General features: G+C 40.3%; 2 protein-coding genes across 3 annotated transcripts in view; one reads left to right on the top strand and one right to left on the bottom strand.

The window, feature by feature from the left end:
• The window catches only part of rbks (ribokinase), a 158,765-nt gene extending 146,818 nt beyond the window's left edge, over positions 1-11,947 (bottom strand). Inside the window, exon 1 of one of the 2 annotated variants that reach the window (XM_073056026.1) lies at positions 11,589-11,947. In XM_073056026.1, coding sequence (XP_072912127.1) covers positions 11,589-11,671 — 83 coding nt within the window. In that variant the 5' untranslated portion in view covers positions 11,672-11,947. The remainder of the gene's footprint in view (positions 1-11,588) is intronic. The other variant, XM_073056027.1, reaches the window with a different exon arrangement.
• A 15-nt stretch (positions 11,948-11,962) lies between these two features.
• The window catches only part of babam2 (BRISC and BRCA1 A complex member 2), a 189,150-nt gene continuing 176,140 nt past the window's right edge, over positions 11,963-24,972 (top strand). Inside the window, exons 1-2 of the mRNA XM_073056025.1 lie at positions 11,963-12,108; positions 22,067-22,256. Of these exons, the coding sequence (XP_072912126.1) occupies positions 22,129-22,256 (128 nt within the window). The 5' untranslated portion in view covers positions 11,963-12,108; positions 22,067-22,128. The remainder of the gene's footprint in view (positions 12,109-22,066; positions 22,257-24,972) is intronic.

Genomic DNA, 24,972 nt, shown 5'->3' with positions numbered 1-24,972 from the left:
TTTAGTTGAATTTGGCATCATGCTCAGCACATACAGATATTGTGGGTCGAAGGACCTGTCCTGTGCTGTACTGCCCTAGAAGTGTTTGTGCCTTTAAAAGGATCAATAAATAAAGTGTCTGGATATTCCTAATTATAATAGTAAAGGTCTGTGCTCTAGTAATAGCTGCAAATTTAGCCAAGCTATTCCAGTTCTGTTACAAAACAAGCAATTACTTAACAATGTGGAAAACTGCCCAGGTGTTTCCTGTACACATTACACAGGACAAATCCAATCCAACCTGCTCACTGATGTCAGTTTTGTTTTTTGGCAGAACAACACAGAAACCTCAAGGAAAGCTTGGTCGAAACATGGATCAAAAACTAATGAACTCAAGGACTGTACATCACATAAAGAAATCCTGGTAAACCTGAAGTTAATGGGTATTAAATGGTAAACAATGGTTGGAGCCATACTTCACACACAGGAAGATGGCTATGGCTGGCAGGAAGTAAACATCTCCCAGCCCCAGGAAATCACAGCCAAGATTTCCTCAGAACAGTGTCCCATCATCAACCACCTTCAGTTGCTCCTTATATAAGCTTCCTCCCATCACATCAGAAGTGGTGAATTTCACTGAATGTTGAAACTCCCAAGTAAATAAATAGTCCAAATGTACATGCAGCAGAACCAAACAACATTCTTGCAAGGAGTAAAGCTGGCAATACACAGCTCCATGACAAAGTTACAACGCAATGAACACCTCCAAGAAAGGAAAGTCACACCTATACTTCACACTCAATTAACCGGGTAACTCAATAGTACCCAACTACGCAAATATACAGTCAGAGGCTGGGTACCCGGGCATGTCATTCACCTATATAAAAAGCAGGAGCATGATGGAACATTCTCCCCTGGCCTAGACAAACCACTTTCAATACAAAACAAAGCCATCCACTTGATTAACACCCCATCTACTATTCTAAATATCATATATTTGACCACCAGAGCACAGTAGTTTCAGTGCATCCCATCTAATAATGTGCAGTTGCTTACATAGGTTATTTCAACAGCCCCTCAAACCCCCTCAAACTTTACCACAAAGGTAAATAAGGGAATGGACACATGGAAATAGCATCTTCTCCAAGTCACACATCATCCTGTCTCAGAAATTTATTACTAATCTTTCATTGCCACTGGATCCAAAACACCAAATTCTCAACCCAAAAGCACCTTCACCACAACAATGCAGCACCTTACCCACCCCATTCTATGGAGTAATTAGGAATAGTTCTTGCCAATAATAATCAGTTCCCAAAAATTATAAAATTAACCTTTCCTAGATGAAGGGACTTGACTCAAAATGTCAATCTAACCTAGGCAGTGTCCTAGTTAACCCTTTCTGCGCCCCTTCTAAATATTAATATCCACCCACTAACCCCCACTGCTGCCTGATCTGCTGAGATCCTATAGCATTTTTTTTTGCTTAAGAAGCTCTAAAGAGTATCTTCAGTTTCTAAAGTACTTGTCTTTCTTGGAGATTTTCTGTGTATTTTTATTATTTTAGGCTGCGGACATTTGTTTCCCCTGATAAAATGGCAAACAGCCATCTTCTGCAGTTCTTCTGTTGTAGGTACCACTACAGTGCTATTGGGAAGGGGATGCCAGGATTTAGACCCAGCATTGATGAAGGAATGGTAATGATGTAAGGATGGTCAGTGATTTGGAGGCAAACCTGTAGGTGATGGCATGTACCTGCTACTATTATCCTCCTTCATGGCAGGAGGAAGGTTTGGAAGGTGCTACCTACAGTAATTGGATAACGTGTTTTATAGGGAGTGCGCCCTGCAGCTAAGATGCACTAACGCTGAGGGGAGTACATGCTCTATATGATGTTTGGGATACCAATCAAGCCAGTTGCTTAATCCAGGTTGATGTTGAGCTATCTTCAGAATAGTTCACCATTCAATACAGCATTTTATCTAAATTGCTTATGAAGCACAATCACAGTGTAGGAACATACAGTACAGAGAGTGGATGGAGCAAGTGAACAAGATCTATCAACACCACAGGAAATTGCATCACATGCCAATTAATCACTGATGCTGACTTTTACTTCAGATTTGTATTTTGTCAAACAAGGCATATTGAATTTGCAATCTACCTAATTTGGTACTAACTTTGCAAATAGGCAAAGGTCCAAGAAAAAAAAGCAGAAACGGAACACAGAGGAGGTAGCACACCAAAGATTCAAATCATTCATAATCTAGGTAGGATTCCTTTGCACTAACTGAAAATCAAAGAACCAAAGATACTGGAAATCAGAATTAAAAGCAGAAGTTGCTGGAAATAGTCAGCAGGTTAGGCTGGAATGCAACTACATTTCAAGTTCTGACAGAAGCAATTTTAGTTAAAGCATCATGTGAAATTATTTATTGTCATCCTCCTTCCACAAATGCTGCCTGACTTGCTAAGTACTTCCAGCATTTTCTGCTTTAAATGTCTCACTTCCCTCCATTAAAGACTTTGACCTCTTTTCCATTTCAGGCAGTCCCAAGGAATGTGGATGACCTAATTTACTCCAGTTTTGTGGGTTCTGGGGTGAATAATGAGGATAAAGTGGAAACTGTGGACTCTTCCAAAGATGGAGTATTAGGTAGTTCTCAGCTCAACAGGTAACTTGTGGAGTGGTACGTTCCATCTGGCACTTACACTGGGCTTCGCCGTGCTCTCAACAATTATCGGGGTTCTCCCACCATTCTGAATGTTCCTTCTCCACATTGAGCAGCTGTGGGCCAGAGGTTTCCAAGAGTCAGTGGAGATGCAATCTTTTCCCACAGTCCTGAAGAAGGGTCCCAGCCAAAAACATCGACTGTTTACTCTTTTCCATAGATGCTGCCTGACCTGCTGATTTCCTCCAGCATTTTGTGTGTGTTACTTCGGATTTCCAGCATCTGCAGATTTTTTTCACGTTTGAGAGTTCAAACCAGAAGCTCTGTCTCAGGAGTTAGGAGTTGGGCATATGAGCGACATTGAGTTGATCAACAATAAATAGGCAGATGTTGTCCTGGGATAGTATATTAACGTTGGTTTGCTGATCCTTCCAGCAAATTTAGTGAATTTTGCAGAGATAGTATTCTTTCCTGTCACTTGGGATAGCTGGTAGAAGTAGCCATGTTTCAGAAGCATTTGGGAGAACAGGGATCACTGATATCCAGTAGACTATGACTCTTGTGCTAAGTTTTAGGATTTCAATGGGATGCCGTCTACTCCTGAGACGATATTATTTTTGTTGGGAGATATGGCCATCTCAGTAACTCCGCTGCTAGACATATTAACGTTGTCCCCACTCCTGGATTTTAAAAAGCTATATTTAATAAATAGGAAGTGGTAGTGACTCAGCCAACAAGTTATGAGGAAATAAGGAGACATGGGATCCAAGGGGACATTGCTCTGTGGATCCAGAACTGGTTTGCCCACAGAAGGCAAAGAGTGGTTACAGATGGGTCATATTTTGCATAGAGGTCAGTCACCAGTGGTGTGCCTCAGGGATCTGTTCTGGACCCCTACTCTTCATGATTTTTATAAATGACCTGGATGAAGAAGTGGAGGGATGGGTTAGTAAATTTGTTGATGACATAAAAGTTGGGGGTGTTGTAGATAGTGTGGAGGGCTGTCAGAGGTTATAGCGGGACATTGATAGAATGCAAAACTGGGCTGAGAAGTGGAAGATTGAGTTCAACCCAGATAAGTGTGAAGAGGTTCATTTTGGTAGGTCAAATATGATGGCAGAATATAGCATTAATGGTAAGAGTCTTGGCAGTGTGGAGGATCAGAGGGATCTTGGGGTCCGAGTCCATAGAACACTTAAAGCTGCTACACAGGTTGACTCTATGGTTAAGAAGGCATATGGTACATTGGCCTTCATCAATCGTGGGATTCAGTTTAAGAGCTGAGAGATAATGTTGCAGCTATATAGGACCCTGATCAGACCCCACTTGGAGTACTGTGCTCAGTTCTGCTCACCTTACTACAGGTAGGATGTGGAAGCCATAGAAAGGGTGCAGAGGAGATTTACAAGGATGTTGCCTGGATTGGGGAGCATGCCTTGTGAGAATAGGATGAGTGAACTCGGCCTTTTCTCCTTGGAGTGACAGAGGATAAGGGATGACCTGATAGAGGTGTACAAGATAATGAGAATCATTGATCATGTGGATAGTCAGAGGCTTTTTCCCAGGGCTGAAATGGCTAGCATGAGAGGGCATAGTTTGAAGGTGCTTAGAAATAGGTACAGAGGAGATGTCAGGGGTAAGTTTTTTTATGCAGAGAGTGGTGAGTGCGTGGAATGGGCTGCCAGCTGCGGTGGTGGGGGTGGAAACAATAGGGTTTTTTTAAGAGACTCCTGGATAGGTACATGGAGCTTAGAAAAATAGAGGGCTATGGGTAAGCCTAGGTAGTTCTAAGGTAAGGACATGTTCAGCACAGCCTTGTGGGCTGAAAGTCCTGTATTGTGCTGTAGGTTTTCTATGTTCCTATGTTTCTATGTTATCTTCCAGTTATTGCCAGTCACACTAACTGGTGGCTCACCTTACCATATTTGGAATTTAACCCAGTTTGGTATGATTTAAAAATTAAAGAAAATAACATACTTAGTGTAAGCAATTTTAGTTAAAGTATTATGTGAAGTTATTTATCGCCATCAGTTCTCTAACAGTGGTTATTTGAAGGTGCATACGTATTTTAAAGGGAGATGTTGTCACACGTACATGGAAACATCAAAACATACAGTGAAATGCATCATTTGTGTCAAATTAAATCAGCAAAGATTGCGCTGGGCAGCCAACATAGCATGCTCATAACTCATCAACCCTAAATGTGCATCTTTGGAATGTGGGAGAAAAGCAGAGCACATGGAAGAAACCCATGATAATATACAAGCTCCTTACAGCAAGCAGTGGGAATTGAACCCTGATCGGTGATTGCTGGTGCCGTAAAGCACTACACTACTGTGCCGCTCTACATAACAGGTACTCTCTGGGGCACCAATCCACAGTAACTGCAAGAGCAAGCAGGTGAAATTCTCATCACACATTGACCCAGGATCAACACAAAAGTTAGGAATGAAAAATTTCCTATGTTAGATGATACAGTTTGTAGAACTTGTAATGTCATAAGGCTAAAGCATAGAGGTGATTGACTGCTTAAGAGGAGCAAATAGTAGAGTGCAGAACCCATGGCAGTCTCTATAAAAGCAAGGAGGTAAATTATGCTAATTTAATTTCAGAGGCACCTGAGATTGAATTGAAAGAACAAACATAATTTCAAAGTCAAATATTCCTTGTGCATAAAGGATTTAAAGATCCCATACAATACACAAAAGATTAAATACACAGAATGGCCATTTTATTAGGTACGCCTGTACACCTGCTTATTAATGCAAATAACTGATCAGCCAGTCATGAGACAGCAACAATGCATAAAAGTGATCTCAGTGACTTAAACCATGGAATGATTGTTACTTTCAAATGGGGTGAGGGAGCATCTTAAATTGCTGATCTCCTGAGATTCCATGCACTAGGCTCCAGAGTTCATAGAGAAAGGGGTGAGAAACAAAAAAAACCACATCCGGTTTGCAGCAGTTCTGTGGCCAGGCATGCCTTGTCAATGAGCGAGATCACAGAAGAAGTGTCAGACTGGTTCAAACTGACAGGAAGGTAACAGCAACTCAAAAAAGCATGTGTTACAACTGGTGTGCAAAAGAGCATCTCTGAACGCACAAGACATCGAACCTTGAAGCAGATGGGCTACACGAGTAAAAGATCATGAACATACAATAATACTCAGTGGCCACTCTATTAAATACCTCACACACTGTGGCCACTAAGTGTAGATCAGAATAATGATAACCTAATTTATTAACTATATCACAAGAAGCCATGAAATACATGCTGGTTCCAAGCAGACTAATCCCATAGATTTCGAGCACCCGCAGAAAACACGAGATTGTACACAAAATGTTGTAAGAACTCATCAAGTCACATAGCATCTATGGAAGGGAATAATCAGTCGACATTTTAGTCTTGATGAACAGTCTCGGCCTAACATGTCGAATGTTTATTCCCTTTCATAGGTGTGACTGACTTGTTGCATTCCTCCACCAGTAGTCCTATTGCCTATTATCTTCTTCTCTCATTCCCTTGTACCTCAGCTTCTTATTATTTTCTCACATACCAAAAATTTTCCTTCGATTCTTTTTGCTATCTCTATACCAAGAGGTAGTTATAGTCAATGAAAATCCAAAAACACAGATTAAAAATCAGAAAATGCTGTAAACATAAAGGTTAGGCAGCATCTGTGGAAATAGAAAAAGTTAACACTTAGGTCCAGTACTCTTCATTACATTTCATAGCATTTCAAGGTTCAAGGTACATTTATTATCAAAGTGTGTAGGCAGTATACAACTCTGAGATTTGCCTTCTACAGAGAGCCACGAATCAAAGAAAACCATGGAAGCTGTCAAGGAACATCAAACCCCCCCCACCCCCCCCCCATACGCAAGAAAACAAACCGTGCAAATGACAACAAGAACATTAAACTCCAAACATGAGTCAATTGATGTACCAGCATGTTTTTGGATGTTGGAGAAAGCAAACCACCTGGAAGAAATCCAAGCAGACATAGAAAGAACATGAAAACTCCACATGTACAACACCAGAGATTAGGATTGCACTTGGGTAGTTAGGACTTTTACCTAGCTGTAATAACTGTTCCATCACAATGCCACCCTACATTATCTCCAAAAGGCTATTTCCCTTTTAAGTTTACTATGCTTGCAAAAATATTATAAAAGGCACAAAGATAAACTTAGACATCCTGTAAATTTAGGCAGGAGGATCAGATACTAAAGAAGATTTATGAGGATGTTTACTGGACTGGGGGCTTGGGTTATAAGGATTGGCTAAATAGTTTGCGACTTATTTTCCTGTTCTGTTGGAGGCTGAGTGGTGATTTTATAGATGCTTCTAAAATCATCAGGAGCATAGATAAGGTAAATAGTCAAAGCCTTTCTCAAGGGTAATGATGTCCAAAACTAGAGGGGATAGGCTTAAAGTGAGAGGGAGAAAGTTTAAAAGGGACTTAAGGGGCAACCTTTTCCATGATAGGGTGGTGGACTGGTTTTGGCATGAATCAGCCTGTCTCAAAGATGACTTTGGATCCACTTCAATTTGCCTACATCCACACCAGGTCAACAGCAGATGAGATTTATCTGGCTCTTCACTCTGCTCTGGACAACAGATACACCAGGAGTTCCCAACCTTTTTTATGCCACAGACCTTTACCATAACTGAGGGGTCCTTGGACCCCAGGTTAGGAACCTCTCAGATACACAAACATGTAGATTCATTGGCTACAACTCAGCATTCCATACAATCATCCTATCCTAACATCATCAAGCTTCTAGGCCTTGACCTTTGTACCTCCCTCAGCAACTGGATCATTGACATGCTCACCTGCAGACCTCATTTACTGAGAATTGGTAACAACATCTCCTCCCAGCTGTAAGTTAACATAGGTACATCTCAAGGCTGAATTCTGGGCCCGCTTCTCTACTCCTTATACAGCACAGCTCCAATGCCATATACCAATCATATCTGATAAAGACACCTGGTTAAGCAACAACAACCTCTCACTCAATATCAGTAAAATTAAAGAGCTGACTGTTTACTGCAAGAAGGGGTAAGAGGGCGTGAATATAACAGTCCACATTGGTGGAATGGCAGGAGGAGGGTCGGCAGCTTTAAATTCCTGGACAGTAACATATCAGATGACCTTCCTGAACCAGCACAAGGAAGGTGTGCCAGCTTCTTTACTTTCTAAAAAGATTAACAAGATTCCACATCACCAAATATCTGACAAACTTCTTCTTGCATGCTATTGAAAGTATCCTGACTAATTGCATCATGATCTAGTACAGCAATCTGGAATGTAAGAAGCCTGAGAGTGTAGTGAATTCAGCCTAATACATCATGGCACATCCTTTGCCACTAATGGAATTATCTACATGAGGCAGCCTCAAGGCAGCAACATATAGCATCAAAGGTCCCCACCATCTGGGCCACGTCATCTTCTCCTAGTTACCCATCAGGCAGAAAGTATTGAAGCCTGAAGTGCCATACTACCAGGTTCAAGAACTGCTACTTTTCCTTCAACCATATGGATCTTGGATGAACCTGCACAACCTCAGTGTAGCAATTCAGTGACCACATTGCACTGAAATGCACTTTGCTCTAATTCTGTTTTTGTGTATACTGTATAATGTTTAATGTTTCTTGTGAATGTTGTATATCTGATGCTATGTGCCTGTGAAGCATCTGTACATGTACATACTTACGCGTATGATAATAAACTCAACTTTGATTTTGTATATAGGAGTTGCCGGAGGAAGTGGTAGAGGCAAGTACAGTACAATTATGATATTTAAAAGGCATTTGAACAGTTACATTGATAGGAAATGTTTAAAGGGAAATACAGATAAATGAGACTAGCACAGTTCAGCAACTTGATTGGCACTGAATAGTTGAGCAAAAGAATCTGTTTCTATGTTTTATAGCCGTTTTCCTCTCTTAGACAGCCTAATAGGATGGGAATAGGTTACTATGTCTGCAGTTCTGTGGACTGAGTTGATTAATGAGATAAATGAGCATACAGAATTTTCCACAAATATGGAAGGAGGAGGCCAACAGGACAGGTAGGCATGAAGAAGCTTATACAGTGCCTATTAAAAATATTCACCCCCTTGGAAGTTTTCATGTTTCATTGCTTTACAACATTAAATCACAGTGGATTTAATTTGCCTTCTTTGACACTGATCAACAGAAAAAGATTTTTCTATATCAATGTGAAAACAGATCTCTACAAAATGATTGAAATGGATTACAATTATTAAATGCAAAATAATTGATTGCATAAGTATTCACCCCTTTAAGTCAGTATTTAGTAGATGCACATTTGGCAGCAATTACAGCCTTCAGTCTATGTGGATAGGTCTCTATCAGCTTTGTAAATCTGGACTGCAATTTTTCCCCATTCTTCCTTACAAAACTGATCAAGCTCTGTCAATTTGCATGGGGATCATGACTGAGCAGCTCTTTTCAAGTCCAGCTTCAAATTCTCAATTGAAATGAGATCTGGACTCTGACTTGGCCACTACAGGACGTTAACTTTGCTGTTTTTAATCCATTCCTGTGTAGCTTTGGCTTTATGCTTGGGGTCATTGCCTTGCTAGAAAACAGATCTCTGAAGTCACAGATCTCTTGCAGACTGCATCAGGTATTCCTCTACGATTTCCCTGTACTTTATTGCATTTATTTTACCCTCTACCTTCACAAATCTACCAGGGCCTACACCAGTGAAGCATCCCCACAGTGATGCAGCCACCACTATGATTCACAGAAGGGATTATGTTTTTGATGATGTGTTAGTTCCTTCACAAAGAGTATTCCTATCCAAACAATGAGTTTGTAATATCTAGCTTTAGACTAAAAATACCTCCCTTGCTCTTCCAGTATATTCCCCAGTGTGTTCACTAACTTATTCCTGCACCAAGTGACAATGTAAATCAAGTAGCTGCATTAAGATCAGTTTAATCACACAAATATATTGTGCACCCATAAATTCAAAGTAATCTTGGGCCTTCAAAACTACTACTACCACCATCGGGCAGGCAGCTTAGTGAACTTATGGTTTGAATGCAACCTCCTCAGAAAATCCACAAATACCATGAATGTTTATACCTCCCAGCTTGCTCACAAGCAAAAGTTGAAAAAAATATTAAACCACATTTAACAGGGTTCATTTAGGGACTTCCGATTTATTTTCACCAGGTAGCAGCGAAGCCATAGAATCCATAGTCAGTTTGTCCTTCCGAGACAACTCAAACTTCATACTTCTATTTATTTCTGCACTTAGTGGGCATCAAGGGAATATGGAATTATGTAAGAAGATGGCACTAAAGTAGAATATCAGTTATGATCTCAGAGAATTAGAGAAAAATAGGAGAAATCAAATGGTCTTGTTTCTCTTCCTTATGTTCTCATTTATTTTTCTTCTGGCCCTTCAAGCCAAGTCACCCAGCAATTCTCTACCCCCCCCCCCCCACCACCCCTGATTTAATCCTAGCCTAATCACAGGACAACTTATAATGACTGCTTAATTTACCAACTGGTAAGTCTTGGCCTGTGGGAATAAACCTGAGCACCCAGAGGAAACCAACGCATTCCAGAGGAGAATGTACAACTTCTTACAGGCAGCAGCGGCAGGGAAATTGAACCCTGATTGCCTGTACTGTAAAGCGTGTCGCCCCTGCACTTGTCTCTAAGGTTACACAACTCCCGCAGAAGGAAAATGCCAAATAGCAAACGAATAAATCCAAGTAGTGTGTAGAGTTAGACAGAGCTCTTAAAGATAGTGGGGTCAAGGGATATGGGGAGAAGGCAGGAACAGGGTACTGACTGTGGATGATCAGCCATGATCACATTGAATGGCGGTGCTGGCTTGAAGGGCAGAATGGCCTACTCCTGCACCTACTGTCTATTGTCTATTAACACATTCACATAACTACAATTTGAAGTAAAATACTTAAGGGCTATTGAAGCACATGTAATGAATGGAACATATTAAATTGAAATTTCACAATTGGAAATGTAATGGAGAAGGTAAAATACATTAAGTTACATATTTTGGTATGGGAAATGTTCAAGATGATAGCCCCACAGATTCAATTCCTTTGTACACCAAGGCTGTAGGGCTTTACAATTCGTTACTGGTGAACATGCTCACAACAGTAACAATAGGTAACACCCTCCTACCAAAAACTAATGTATAGCATATCAAAGGAATATAGCCTAAGGCGAGAGTACAAAACTTAAAAGACTCCAGTTATACAGATAAAAGGGTGAGGTAGCTTAGAAATGTATACAATGTTTACTTTCCCACAAATTCTTCTCGAACTGGGTTAACCTTACTTTAAAGCGACACACACAAAATGCTAGAGGTAGCATCTATGGAGAAGAACTAACAGTCGACGTTTCGACCCTTCTCCAGGAATGAGGAGTGGGGAAGATGCTGGAACAGAAAGGTGGGAGGAGCGGAGTGAGGCTATTTGAAAGGTGATAGGTCAGAGACGCTGCCTGACCTGCTGAATTGCTCCAGCGTTTTGTGTGTGTTGCTCTGGATTCCTAGTATCTGCAGACTTTCTCGTTTGTAGCTGGACTTACTTTACAAGTATGTTCGCAGATGAAAAATACCCTCTCTTCAGCAAGTAACCTCTAGGAACATAATCCACTGGCACAGCAACCACAGTGTTATTGTTGCCAAAAGCTGCATTTCATAGCATTTACACTCCGGGCATACATGTCATTCTAATAAACTTAAACATCAATTATCTTTTGCCACAAGAATATATATGACTAAATATTTAAACCAGTTTCAACTTATTACACTGAGAAATCTTTCGGCAAAATCGAGTATTTAATTCCAGCACCTGTAAGAATGTGTTTCAATAAACGTTACCACAGAGATATCTCTGAAATATCAATGCGTACACTAACCTGACCAAATCAGTCATACAGGATCCTACAACCACTACATCATACACCGCAGTGGCAGAGAGAGGGTTTGCTGGGACTGACATGTTTTGAAATGTTTTACTTTTTAAAAAAGCAGCAAAACACCGTTTTGTTTGGCAACAACTGCGGAAAAGTCCAGGCAGGTCAGTGCGAACAGGACCGCTGTAAGACCCCAAAACCCCAGTTGACTGCCTTACTTAGAGAAACATGACGCTTTAAGACCCATCTCTTGGGAGAAGGGAGAAAGAGCAAAACAAGACTGGGCCGCTTTCGGAAGGGAAAATAAAATTACTAGTCCGTTAGAATCTGCAGAAGTTGTCAGGCAGTGGTGGGGCCGACAAGGAGGGTGGAGGCCGTGCGCATGCGCCGCCGGCTCGGAGCGGAGTGGTGGAGCCGTTGGGAAGAGCACAAGCCGGGTGGGCGGGTGAGCGTGAATTGGCGGCGGACGCTGGCGTCAGTTGACGCCGCAAGTTGATGGGATTCGCCGGGAGGCCTCAAGCAGGTATTCGCATCGTCGGGTGTCTGGTGTGCTGTGCTGTGTAGATATAAATGTGCGTGCGCGCAAAACATTAAATCATTGCCACCCCTTCCTGCTGTCGGGCCCACTTACAACCCCGTTAAATTCTCTTGGGTAATAATCTTTACTCCATCGTATTCAGCCGCAGCATTTTCCCCTTATTAGATGGCTGCATTTAATTTAAAAAAAAAAGAAGTTGTGTATTCAACGATGGCGTTGCATTTATTCGTAGTTTTGGTCCTGCACGAGTTTAAACAATTCACTTGTTTACAAACCGCACCATTTCCTGCATGTTAGTCCAGAGGAGGAGGGCGCAGCTATCCTGGGTGACATCTCTAGTATCAGAAGTGACGCAGGTGCAGAGCTCTACAGAACATTCAGAGCTGTATTTAGGTTTCAGACTGATGAACACTGAGAACTCTGCGGCTCTCAAGGTGATGTTTTTTTATCATTCATAATTTGAAATCCAAACTTGCATACACTTGTGTGATTTTTCCCTTAGTCAGCAGTTCTCACAGATCCAATATTAAGTTGCATGCAGACCCCCTGAGCCTATTAGTATGAATGACCATAGCTGTTTGACGTGAAAAACAACTATCCTAATGAAATTAATAGTCTCGTATAGTTACAGTAATTTCAACAATGTAATCATGCGGCCAAACGACACATTTTAATTATTTGGGTTAACTTGGTAGCAGAGACTAGAACACCCTCATTAATGCAGGCTTGGAACAGATTTTGTCTTCTCACCACTTAGAAAATCTCCCTTTCATTCCCATTTTGACATCTCTTTATAGTTGTACTTTTTCTTGGTGTTAACTCTTTTTGAAAAAGAGCTTTTGAGAATCTGGGTACAACAATGTCATATAAACTGATTCAACACTTGCCCCATCAAATGAAATGTCCCTCCTTCAAAATCTAGTTTTTAGACAAAGTTGATGACTAACTTTGTCAGGAAGCATTAAATTTGCATATTTTTAAACACGAGAGATGAGAGGAATTCCACCTTGTGATTTGTAAGAAAAAATTGTCTTTCCAGTGTCGTGGACTGCTATTCGTATTGTGGTATACAACAGATGACCTGCAAGATCTGTTTCTTTCTCATTTGTTTGCTTCCCACACCAGGTGCTGCAACAGCAAGGTTATGACAATTTCTGAAAAAAAACCCTGGACGCACCATCTCCTTAAAATGAACTGCTTTTAATGTTAATGGGCTGAAGTGTGTGAGGAGCAGGAGAAGTGCTTTTGGGCTGTAGATGGTAGGATAGGGTTTGATTTCTATCTCACTGTTCAGAACATGGTTGATATCGTGGACAGAGCTTATTGAACTGGGGATTTGAAGAACATATCTGATTTGGAAACTTTGGACCACATTTAACCTGCATCTACTTATGCATACAGCTGTGGAAGAACTTGTACTGATGAACACTGTACTGGGGTCCATTGCTCTTGGTATAACACTGGTGTCCAGGACTGGTATGCACAGATCTGTCATTACATATAATCATTAGGGTCCAGTACCGGCACGTACAGATCTGTCAGTGTATCAGTGAGTTACTAGTGGGTAGGGATGTATCACTGTCTTAACACCATTGTACTTTACTGCTGAGCATGGGTTGGTCACTCTCTAACACTAGAGTCCTGTACGAGTGTACATCAGGTGCTATATAACACTGGGGCACTCTACAACTTTTATCTGTAATTTCATATGGTACATTATCATTTGCAGTCTTAGCAATTCACTCTTCACCCTGTTAGTGACTGACTCGAGATAATCAACTATCTAAGACAAATGTGATATTCCATTTGTAAATTGCTGTTGACCCTTTTCCTTCGGCTCATACCTTTGCTTTGTTTTCGCTAATAAGTTATACAAATTTCTCAGAACTGGCCTTAAAATTTGACAGTGCTGGAGATTATGAATCTGGGTACAACAGGGTTCCATTCCTGGGAACTGTTTGTAAGTGAACAGAAATGGACAGAAAGAGCTGTGATGGGAGGGCGAGCAGACATGGGGAGAGTGGGCTGTCAGCTGGCGTGACTGACTCAGTCAGTGAGCGAGTAAGTCTCCTCAATGCTGAGTGCTCCAAGATCGTAGGATCTTGGTTGCACTGGTTGTTGGTGCTCAAGTGTTGGGGAAAAGGGTTGGAGAAAGAAGGCATAAGGAAATGTCCCTTTCCCACCCAGTAGACGATACCTGCAGCAGCTGCAAATCCATCCTGCTGGTCTCCTAAACACTTGTTCATATGTACGGGCTGTCCACAGGTCAGGTGTTCATAACGTGGGAAGGACCATTATGTATTTTCTTGTTTCTCCACCCTTTTTTAAAGAATTAAATGATATTTGCAACTTAAATTTGCAACTTAAAGGTAAACGTAAATGGACTTTCACACCTGTTTCTTTTCATGGACATTTAGAAGCTTCAGAAGCAAAAGCAGCAAATGCTGGAAACACACAGTAGGTCATACAGCATTTGTAGAAAAAGGAATCACATTTTAGGTTGATGACTCTTTGTCAGGAGACTTCAGTTTTTGAATTGGCTGCCTTACATATTGCATCTTTCTCATTTTCTCTTTAATTTTTCTCCTTTCAATTTAATTTTATGGTTTGTACCTGTGCCATTCCCCTGCCATGAAAACAATGAAATACAGTTAGGCATTTTCTTACCAGCAAGAGAAAATCTGCAGATGCTGGAAATCCGAGCAACACACACACAAAATATTGGAGGAACTCAGCAGGCCAGGCAGCATGTAGGAAAACATCTAGAAACCTTTTCTTAAGTAATTAAATGATATTTGCAACTTTAAATCCAAAAGTAAAATTTGGATGGAGAGATAAACATAACCATCATAAATGGACTTTAACTCCTGTTCCCTTTCATGGATAAGTTTAGAAGCTTCCTGCCAAAGGGTTTCTGCCTGAAATGTCAACTGTACTCTTTTCCTAGATGCTGCCTGGCCTGCTGAGTTCCTCCAGCATTTTGTGTGTTAGGCATTTTCTTTCTATATTTTCATCTTCATCTGTCTTTCAGAGTTCAGCATACTTTTTTATCCTTGTTCTTCTCAATATACGTACTGTAGATTTTATTATGAAAATGTTATATTGCAAGTTTTAGGTATCTTTTTTGTAGATTTTATTTCTTTTATTGTGTTCCCTAATTATTTCTCTCCAAAATCAGATTTATTATCACTGACTTGTGCAGTATGTTATGAAAGTAATTTTTTGTGGCATTGCAGTACTAAAATTATTAATAGGTACAAACTTAAATAATGTAGATAAAATGGAATAATGACATGGTGATCATGGTATTATTGATCAGAAATATAACGGCTGTTCCAATAGTCATTAGTATTGGTTTATTATTTATAATAATATTATTATTGGTTTATTATTTTTTTGAAGCTTGCATATTGTTCATAATCATACAGGTCATAAAGTGCATTGAGACAATAACAATAATAAGACAATAACAATGCACAGTAAAGTGTAAAAGCTACCGAGAAAGGTGCATTGCATGTAAACAATAAAGTGTAAGATCATAATGAGGTAGATTATGAGGTCAAGAGTCCATCATATGACTGAGTGTACATCAGTCCATTCATGAGTCTGATAGTGGGATATAAGCTGTCCTCGAGTTGGTTGGCACCTGCTTTCGGACTTTTAAAAAAATCTTCTGACCATGGGAGAGTGAGAAGAGAGAATGTCTGGGGTGAAAGAGTTCTTAGATTACGCCGATTGCTTTATTGAGGCAATGAGAAGTAGAGACGCAGTCCATAGAGGGAAGACTAATTACCATGACGTAATGAGATTTGTCCACAACTCTCTTCAGGTAGTGGTCGTGTGCGGCGCAGTTGCTGTATGAAGGTTTTATGCACCCAGAGAGAATGCTTTCATCTTCAAAATTCATATACAGTTGCAAGGAAAAGTTTGTAACGCCTTTGCAGTTACCTGCTTTTCTGCATTAATTACTCATAAAATGTGGTCTGATCTTCATCAAAGTCACAATAATAGACAAACACAATCTACCTAAACTAATAACACACAAACAACTGTACTTCTTGTCAATACTGAATACACCATTTAATCATTCACAGTCTAGGTTCAAAATGTATGTGAACCTCTAAGGTATTGCCTCTACAAAAGCTGTTTGGAGTCAAGTGTTCCAATCAGTGAGTTGGGATTGGGGATGTGGGTTGTGGAAGTGTCCTGTCCTATTAAAACAAAGGCACACAAAGACAGGTTACTGACAGAGTCTCCCCTTCTCAAGAAAGATCTGTTTATGTGCATCGTGCCTCGATCAAAACAACAATCAGAGGACCTTAGAGAAAGAATTGTCAAGATACATGGGCTGGAAAAGACTACAAAAACATTTCTAAAGACGTGAATGTTCATCAGTTCAAAGTAAGAGAAATTGCCTACAAATGGAGGAAATTCAGTACTTGTTGCTACTCTCCTTAGGAATGGGCATCCTGCAAAGATCACACCAAGAGCACAATGTGCAATGCTGAAAGAGGTGAAAGAAAACCTAAGGGTAACAGCAAAAGACCTGCAGAAATCTATACAACTTGCTAGAGTCTCTGTTCATGTGTCCACTATAAGAAAAACCCTGAACAAGAATGGTGTTCATGGAAGGACACCACAGATAAAACTACTTCTCACCGAAACAAAATACTGCTGCACGTCTCAAGTTTGCAGAATACCACCTGGATGTTTCACAATGCTTCTGGGACAGTGTTCTGTGGACAGATAAGACAAAAGTTGAACTTTTTGGTAGAAATGCTCACCGAAATGTTTGGAAGAAAAGGGGCACTGCACACCAACACCAAAACTTCATCCCAACTGTGAAGCATGGTGGAAGAAGTATCGTTTGGGGCTGCTTTGCTGCCTCAGGGCCTGGACAGCTTACAATCATTGAGGGAACACTGCAACATTTTACAGGAGAATGTCAGGGTAGCAGTCTGTACCTGAAGCTTAATAAAAGTTGGATGATGCAACAAGACAATGATCCTTAACACAAGAGTAAATCAATGACAGAATGGCTTAAAAAGAAGAAAATTTGTGTATTGAAATGACCAAGTCAGAGTCCAGACCTTAACTCAATTGAGATGCAGTGGCATGACTTGAAGGGGGATGTATATGCAAGGTATCCCAGAAATATTGATGAACTGAAACAGTTTTGTATGGAGCAATTGTCTCAAATTCGTCATCACTGTTGTGCAGCTACAGGAAACATTTGGTGGATGTTATTTCTGTGAAAGGAGGTTCCACTAGTTATTGAATACAAGGGTTCACATACTGTTTCCAGCCTGGACTGTGAATGATTAAATAATGTGCTCAATAAAGACATGAAAAGAACAATTGTTTGTACATTATTAGTTTAGGCAGATGGTGTTTGTCTATTATTGAAACTTAGATGAAGATCAGGCCACATTTTATGAGTAATTAATGCAATAAACCAGGAAATTGCAAAGGGTTCTCAAACTTTTTCTTGCAACTGTACATCACCACTCAGGCTTGAATCTCATACAAGCCTGAGATTCATTTTCTTGCGGGATTACTCAATAATTCCAATAATGATAATAGAATCAATGAAAGAGCACACCAACAGGGCTGGTAATCATTGTGCAAAAGACAGCAAGCTGTGCAAATACAAAAAGAGAGAAAAAACAAAATAATAATAATAATAAATAAATAAGCAATAAATTTGAGAACATCAGATGAAGAGCCCTTGAAAGTGAGTGAGTCCATAGGTTATGGGAACAGTTCAGTGATGGAGCAAGTGAAACTATCCCAGTCAATATACTCTCATCACACATCAATACAGGTTTCCCCTGCTATCTGAAGGTAGAGCGTTTCTGTGAAACAGTTCATAAGCCAGAATGCCGTAAAGTGAAGAAGCAATTACCATTTATTTATATGGGAAAAATTTGTGAGCGTTCACAGACCCAAAAAGTAACCTACCAAATCATACCAAATAACACATAAAGCCTAAAATAACAGTAAAGTATATAGTAAAAGTAGGAATTATATGATAAATACACAGCCTATATGAAGTAGAAATACTTTTTTTTGCAATCATTGCAGCACTGTTTAGAGTAGCGAAAATCTCATACAAGTTCTCTCAGCACAAGCGTTGTCGGCAGAAGCACTCTATCCAGTAACCTTTAAGCTATGAAACTGCTAAATCATACCAAATACAGGTGTGTCCCCCCTTTACAAAGGTAGAGCGTTCCTATGAAACCTTTCTTAAGCCGAAATGACGTAAAGCTAAGAACCATTAATTTATATGGGGAAAATTTTCGTAAAAGCGAAAATCCTCTTTGTAATGCGAAAATGGGTTACAATGTAGGTCTTTTGTAAAAGCGAAGCGGCGTAAAGCGGGGTACACCTATAACAAATCATACCAAATAACACATAAAAATACACAGCCTATATAAAGTAGAAATAATGTATGTACAGTGTAGTTTCACTTACCCAAATCGGGAAAACAGTGAGCACACTGATGATGGTATTTTAGGCTGAGTTGTTGTAGGTTGGGGTGGTGGGAGGTAGAGGAGACTGGGGTGTCATCTCATCGTCATCTGTTCCATCAGGGCAGGCAGGTCACCACCTTCTATGTCCACCTGCCTCGATGTTGAAAGTCGAGTTTCGTTGGCTGATGTGGAAGGCTTGAAAAATGACAATATGCTTGACTGCTTAGCCTCGCACATTTTTCTATCATACAATTCTTTGTAAGCACTCAAATCATCCTGCAAATATTGCCCTAAAGCTACGTAACCTTTCAAAATTAAAGTCATACTTTTCTGTAATCATTGCAGCATTGTCAATCACAGCGAAAATCTCACGCAATTTCTTTAAGTTCAGTTCCTGGATGACTTCACTTTTGGGCCGTTCGCTACTGCGTTCAGTCTCATTTGTTATCCTTTCCTCTTGCAATTGCATCAGCTCTTCATCTGTCAGTTCTTGGTCATGGGATGCCAAAACCTCTTCTTCATCATTTTCGTAAACTTTCACAAACCCAGCCTCCTTAGCCAAACTCACTTTGTCCTTACTTCGTTCACCACGATGGAAACGCTTAATTATGTCTAGTTTTACGCTAAGTGTAACACCTTTATGAGCTCTTTTAGGCTTTTCTGATACCTTAGAACTCATCTTGCTAATGGATGCACAAAATAAATTGATATAAAGCACAGATGCTCACAGGCACATGTTTAAGCAATGGCGGCTAGAATGCAGTTCCAGGGGAGGAGCTTGGCTGCTCGGGACGCGCGCTGTCTTTTTTCGTAACAGTGAAAACACCTTCTGTTAGCAAAAACATGTAACGTAGGTCTTTCATAACAGCAAGGTGTCGTAAAACGAATGTTCGAAAAATAGGGGCCACCTGTAGAAGCTTATCAAAGTTTTAGATGTCATGCCGAATCTTTGCAAACTTCTAAGAAAGTAGATGCACTGCCATACTTTCTTTGTAATTGCACTTATGTGCTGGGTCCTCTGAAATTATTATAATGAAGAATTCAAAGTTGCTGACCTTCTCCACTTCTGATCCCCTGCTGAGGACTGGCTCATGGACCTCTAGTTTCCTCCTCCTGAAATGAATAACCAGCTCTTTGACCTTGCTGACGTTGAGTAAGAGGTTGTTCTTGTGGCACCACTCCATCAGATTTTCAATCTCCATTGTATATTTTGATTCGCCATCTCCTTTGATTCGGCCTATGACAGTGGTGTCATCAGCAAACTTAAATATGACATTGAGGCTGTGCTTAGCCACATAATCATAAGTGTAAAGTGCAGAGGGCTAAACACATAGCTTTGAGGTGAACCTGGGCTGATGGAGATGTTATTTGCAATCCAAACTGACTAGGGTCTGCAAGTAAGGAAATCAAGGATCCAATTGCACAAAGGAGTATTTAGGCCAAGGTCTTGAAGCTCATTGGTTAGTTTTGAGGGTATGATGATATTGAATGCTAGGAGGGTGATAAAGAGCATCCTGATGTAGCATCCTTGCTGTCCAGATGTTCCAACGTTGAGTAAAGAGCCAATGAAATGGCATCTGTTGTGCTGGTAGGCAAATTGGAATGGATCTAAGTCACTTCTCAGCCAGGAGTTGGTACATTTCATCATCAGTCTCTCAAACCACTTCATCACTTTGGATCTAAGTGTTACTGGACGATAGTCATTGAATCAGGTTACCATGTTCTTCTTTGGCACCAGTATAATTGAAGCCTGCTTGAAGCAGGTGGGTTTCTCATACTGCCAAAGTGAGAGGTTAAAGATATCAGTGAAAACTCCAGCCAGTTGGTCAGCACAGGTTTTTAATTCTCAGCCAGGAACCCCATCTGGACCAGATGTTTTCTGTAGGTTCACCTGAAGGATGCTCTCACATCGACCTGAAAGACTGGAATCACAGGATCATCAGGGGCTGTGGGTGTTTGTGAAGTTGCCTCCATGTTTTGACAGTCAAAGGGAGCTTGGAAAGCATTGAGCTCATCTGGAAGTGAAGCCCTGTTGTCATTTGTGTCGCTTAAAAATTGGTAAGTGTCGGCAGGGACATGCCACGTTTCTTTCACCTCCTGAGAAAGTAGAGGTGTTGGTAAGCTTTCTTGATTATGACATCAACATAGTTGGACCAGGACAGGCTATTGGTGATGTTCACATCTACATATTTGAAGCTCTCAAAGCTTTCACCCTCAACACTGCTGCTGTAGGCAGAAGCATCTGTACTGCCACACTTTCTGAAGTCAGACACTAGCTCTTTGTTGACATTGAGAGAAAGGTTGTTGTCAATACACAGTGCTGTCATTGGTGAATTGATAGACAGTATTTGAGCTATGCTTAACCACTCAGTCTTCAATGTAGAGAGTAGTTCAATGAGTCCAACACACATCCTTACAGTGCATTTGTAGCTTCAGTATGTTCTTTCAATTTTTGTTACTATCTTTTTGAAAAAATGGCATATACAGTTGTCCATGAGATCTGGATTGCATAAAGCTGCATATTTTTTTGAATCTATTTAACTATTTAATATGCATAAATACTTCCTGTAATTGACTTATCTATTTTTTGTTATATTATCAAGCATTGCATTGTACTGCTGCCGCTAAGTTAACAAATTTCACAATGTATGCCGGGGATACTACACCTGATTGTGATCGGTTTTCTCATTTCCCAACCACTATTGCAATTACCTTTATACATTTATCTCTTAACATCCTAGCCCAATAATCCTATCAAGGGTGCTTAAAAATATTGTACTACTACTTGCAATATCATCCCCACAAAAAGATGTGTGAAAAATCGTATTGGAGCTTATTTACCTTCGCAGTGATGGCTAAGGAAAAGTTGCCATAATTATGCATTCTGAAAGCTGAACTTTCTGTATATTTCGGAGCATTGCTATCTCTAACAAGAATAATGAGAAACTTTAGTTATCTATGACTCCTGTGGTATTTGCTGGTCAATTAATATCTCAAGGTAAATAGACATTTAGAGCAGAAATAGGGAGATTTATTTACACTATTTTACAAATTTTTGGCCTTTTGCATCCTGGGGCTATTTCTATTTAGTTACTTTGTACACGATTAAAATCAATTTGTTTCAGTACCAAGGATAGGTAGAGGAATAATGAAGAAGAATGGATTGTCTATAAATGTAACTATAAGGAATATGATTTGCCGTTTTACTCAAAACAACAATTAGTTCACTGATATTTCCTTAACTGTCATTCACATTAATGTTGGTTTGGTATTTCTGTAACCCCATATTGACATCCATTTACTCTCATAAGGCAGTCAAACAACTGAGAATGAGGAATAAATGCAACTTTTTTCACTTGCCATATCAACTTTTAAAAAAATTATCCTAGTTATAATCTGAATATCTATTAACATACTGTTTTGTTTTCCAGGTATTTTCTTTTATTAACTATTTTATTTTGATTATTCAGCACTGCAGGATATCCTGTTCATTGGTCTTTGACAGTGCCACTGTGGAAGTAGTTGAGTAGAAATGTCACCAGAAGTTGCCTTGAATAGAATTTCTCCTGCACTTCGTCCCTTTATCTCCAATGTGGTTAGAAATGGGAAAATTGGTTTGGATGCTACAAACAATCTTAAAATAACTGACCTTAAATCAGGGTAAGTAATTGATGATTGAATGTTAAAAGTTTATTTTTAAGTCCAGTCTAGTTTATTGTCATTTAACTATATACATGTGTATAACATATATAACAATATAATGTATATGGAAATGAGACAATGTTTCTTCAAACCAGGGTGTAAAGCACAATTATACACATAATACATGATTACTTTATGAAGGTAAGTATAAAATGTACAGATGAATCACACATAAATAACAAACTAAATTGCATTAATATTCACTGTTGTAAGGTACAGGACAGATTAACTGGTGACACTTCGAATGCAATGTGGCTGGGATTTCAGAAGCCTGATAGCCTAGGGGAAGAAGCTGGTTCGCATCCTCACCGTCCTTGTTTTTTTGCATCATAGTCTTCAGCCTGATGGTAGAAAGTCAAAGAGGATACTGAATGAAAGGGTAGGATCCTTAATAATACTAAGGGTCTTGTGTATGCTGATGGAGGTGCTGATAGATATATTCAACATCTTTCTGGAAAAATTTATTGTTCCTTCAATTTTCAAGGTGGTAACCATCATTCCAGTGCCAAAAATGGAGACAGTAACCTGCCTAAATAACAATTGTCTGGTGGCATTAACATCAATCATTATGAAATTCTTTGAGCAGCTGATCATGCAGCATATTAATTCCTTTCTCCTGGTTACACTGGACCCAGTTCGCTTATCACTCAAATCAATCCACTGATGATACAATAGACTCTGCCCTCCACTCTGTCCTGTCCCAACTGGAAGATCAGGTCTCATATGCCAGACTGCTGTGCTCAGCGTTGAACACTATCATACCCCCAAAACTGGCGGGGAAACTGTCCTCACTGGGTCTCGGCACCTCCATCTGCATTTGGATACTAGGCTTCTTAAAAGAAGTCCCTCACCTCGTCCCATTATGCTCCTCAAGGCTGTATGCTCATCTCGCTGCTGTTCACACTGCTGACACGACTGCCGCAAGATTCAGCTCAAACCATGTCATCAAGTTAGCAGATGACACAACAGTGGTTGGGATTATCAAGAATGATGACGAGACAGAGTATAGAGAAGAAGTGGAGTGGCTGGTGGATTGGTGTGAGAAGACCAGCTGAAGCCTGAGTGTGAAAAAGACAATGGAAATCATTGTGGTCTTCTGTGGGTGCAAACAAACCATCCCCCTCTGTGAATATATGAGAGTACATGAATACATGATTTGAGAGTTAGGGGGCAAAAGTTTAAGGGAAACACGAGGGGGTATTTCTTTACTCAGAGAGTGATAGCTGTGTGGAATGAGCTTCCTGTAGAAGTAGTAGAGGCCAGTTCAGTTGTGTCATTTAAGGTAAAATTGGATAGGTATATGGACAGGAAAGGAGTGGAGGGTTATGGGCTGAGTGCGGGTAGGTGGGACTAGGTGAGATTAAGAGTTCGGCACGGACTAGGAGGGCCGGAATGGCCTGTTTCCGTGCTGTGATTGTTATATGGTTCCTCTGGAGAGTGAGCTAAGTGCAACAAGTTCCTGGGAGTTCACGTCATGGATGACCTCACCTGGTCCCTTGATATCACCCCCATGAACAAGAAGGCACAGCAGTGCCTCCATTTCCTAAGAAGACTGAGGCAAGCAAGGCTCCCACCCCCCACATCTTAGCTGAATTTTACAGGAACACGATTGAGAGCGCCCTGACAAATTGCATCTCCATCTGATATGGGAATAGTCGAGCACTGGACCAGAAGTCCCTATGAAGGACTGTGAGAACAGTCAAAAGGATGGTAGGGGTCTCCCTACCATCCATTGGCAGGGTGCCTTCCTCACCAGCATTTTGTTCAGTTCGTCAAGCCAGGCATAGAAGACATTCAGCCTCCCAGGCTGTGAAGCATCCTGGTCACTGATGCGCAGGGTAGACTTGTAATCTGTAACCTTCTGAATTCCCTGCCACTTGCACTTCGTGTTTCTGGTATCTCAGAAGTGGCTACAAATTCTCTGAGAATGTTCCCATTTTGCCTTCCTGAGGGAGCAGAAAAGCACATGCTTCACTGAGAGCTCTTGCATCTCCTAATCTAAAAGCAGCATCACAATCCCTCAGCCTGGCATAGACCTCTGCAGTAAGCTATGGTTTCTGATTTGCCCTCACCCGGATGCGTTTCGTGATGCTAACATCCTCAGTACACTTCTCTATGTAGTTGGTCACAGGATCCACATATTTCTCGATGTTAATATGGTTGCCATAGGTAGCAGCCCCCCTCCACATATTTCTCGATGTTAATATGGTTGCCATAGGTAGCAGCCTCCCTGAACATTCTCCAGTTCATATTATCAAAGCACACCCTCAAACCTAGTTTGACCAGTTCTAAAAACAATAATAATTTAGTTTATTATTTTGTGATGTTTGTTTACAATTTCTATAATCCCAGTGTAATACTTCAACATAAGCCTACATATGAAGTGTTTCTTTCAAATGTGTGTCAAATTTAGGCAGACACGAAGTAAAGTAGACCAATGGTTTCAGCTTATTTTTTGTGCAAGTTTTCACATGTTATGTGGTGTTTAGTGGAAAATTGAATTGTCTTTTTTTTGTAAAACTATTATTTCCAGTTTCATGGTTGTGAACTTTTCCACAATTTTATTATTTTCCCCTTCGTATAAAGGAAAAGTATTTTGGCATGGTTGCATTGAAAAGGAATGATAATATTGTTAAATATGCAACATGCATATTCAATTCAAGTTATTTGCTTC

Source organism: Hemitrygon akajei, chromosome 9 (assembly GCF_048418815.1).
Source record: "Hemitrygon akajei chromosome 9, sHemAka1.3, whole genome shotgun sequence".
In the NCBI taxonomy this organism is placed as follows: domain Eukaryota; kingdom Metazoa; phylum Chordata; class Chondrichthyes; order Myliobatiformes; family Dasyatidae; genus Hemitrygon; species Hemitrygon akajei.
The sequence above is the reverse complement of the archived record's forward strand: the minus strand, read 5'-3'. Positions and strand labels throughout refer to the sequence as shown.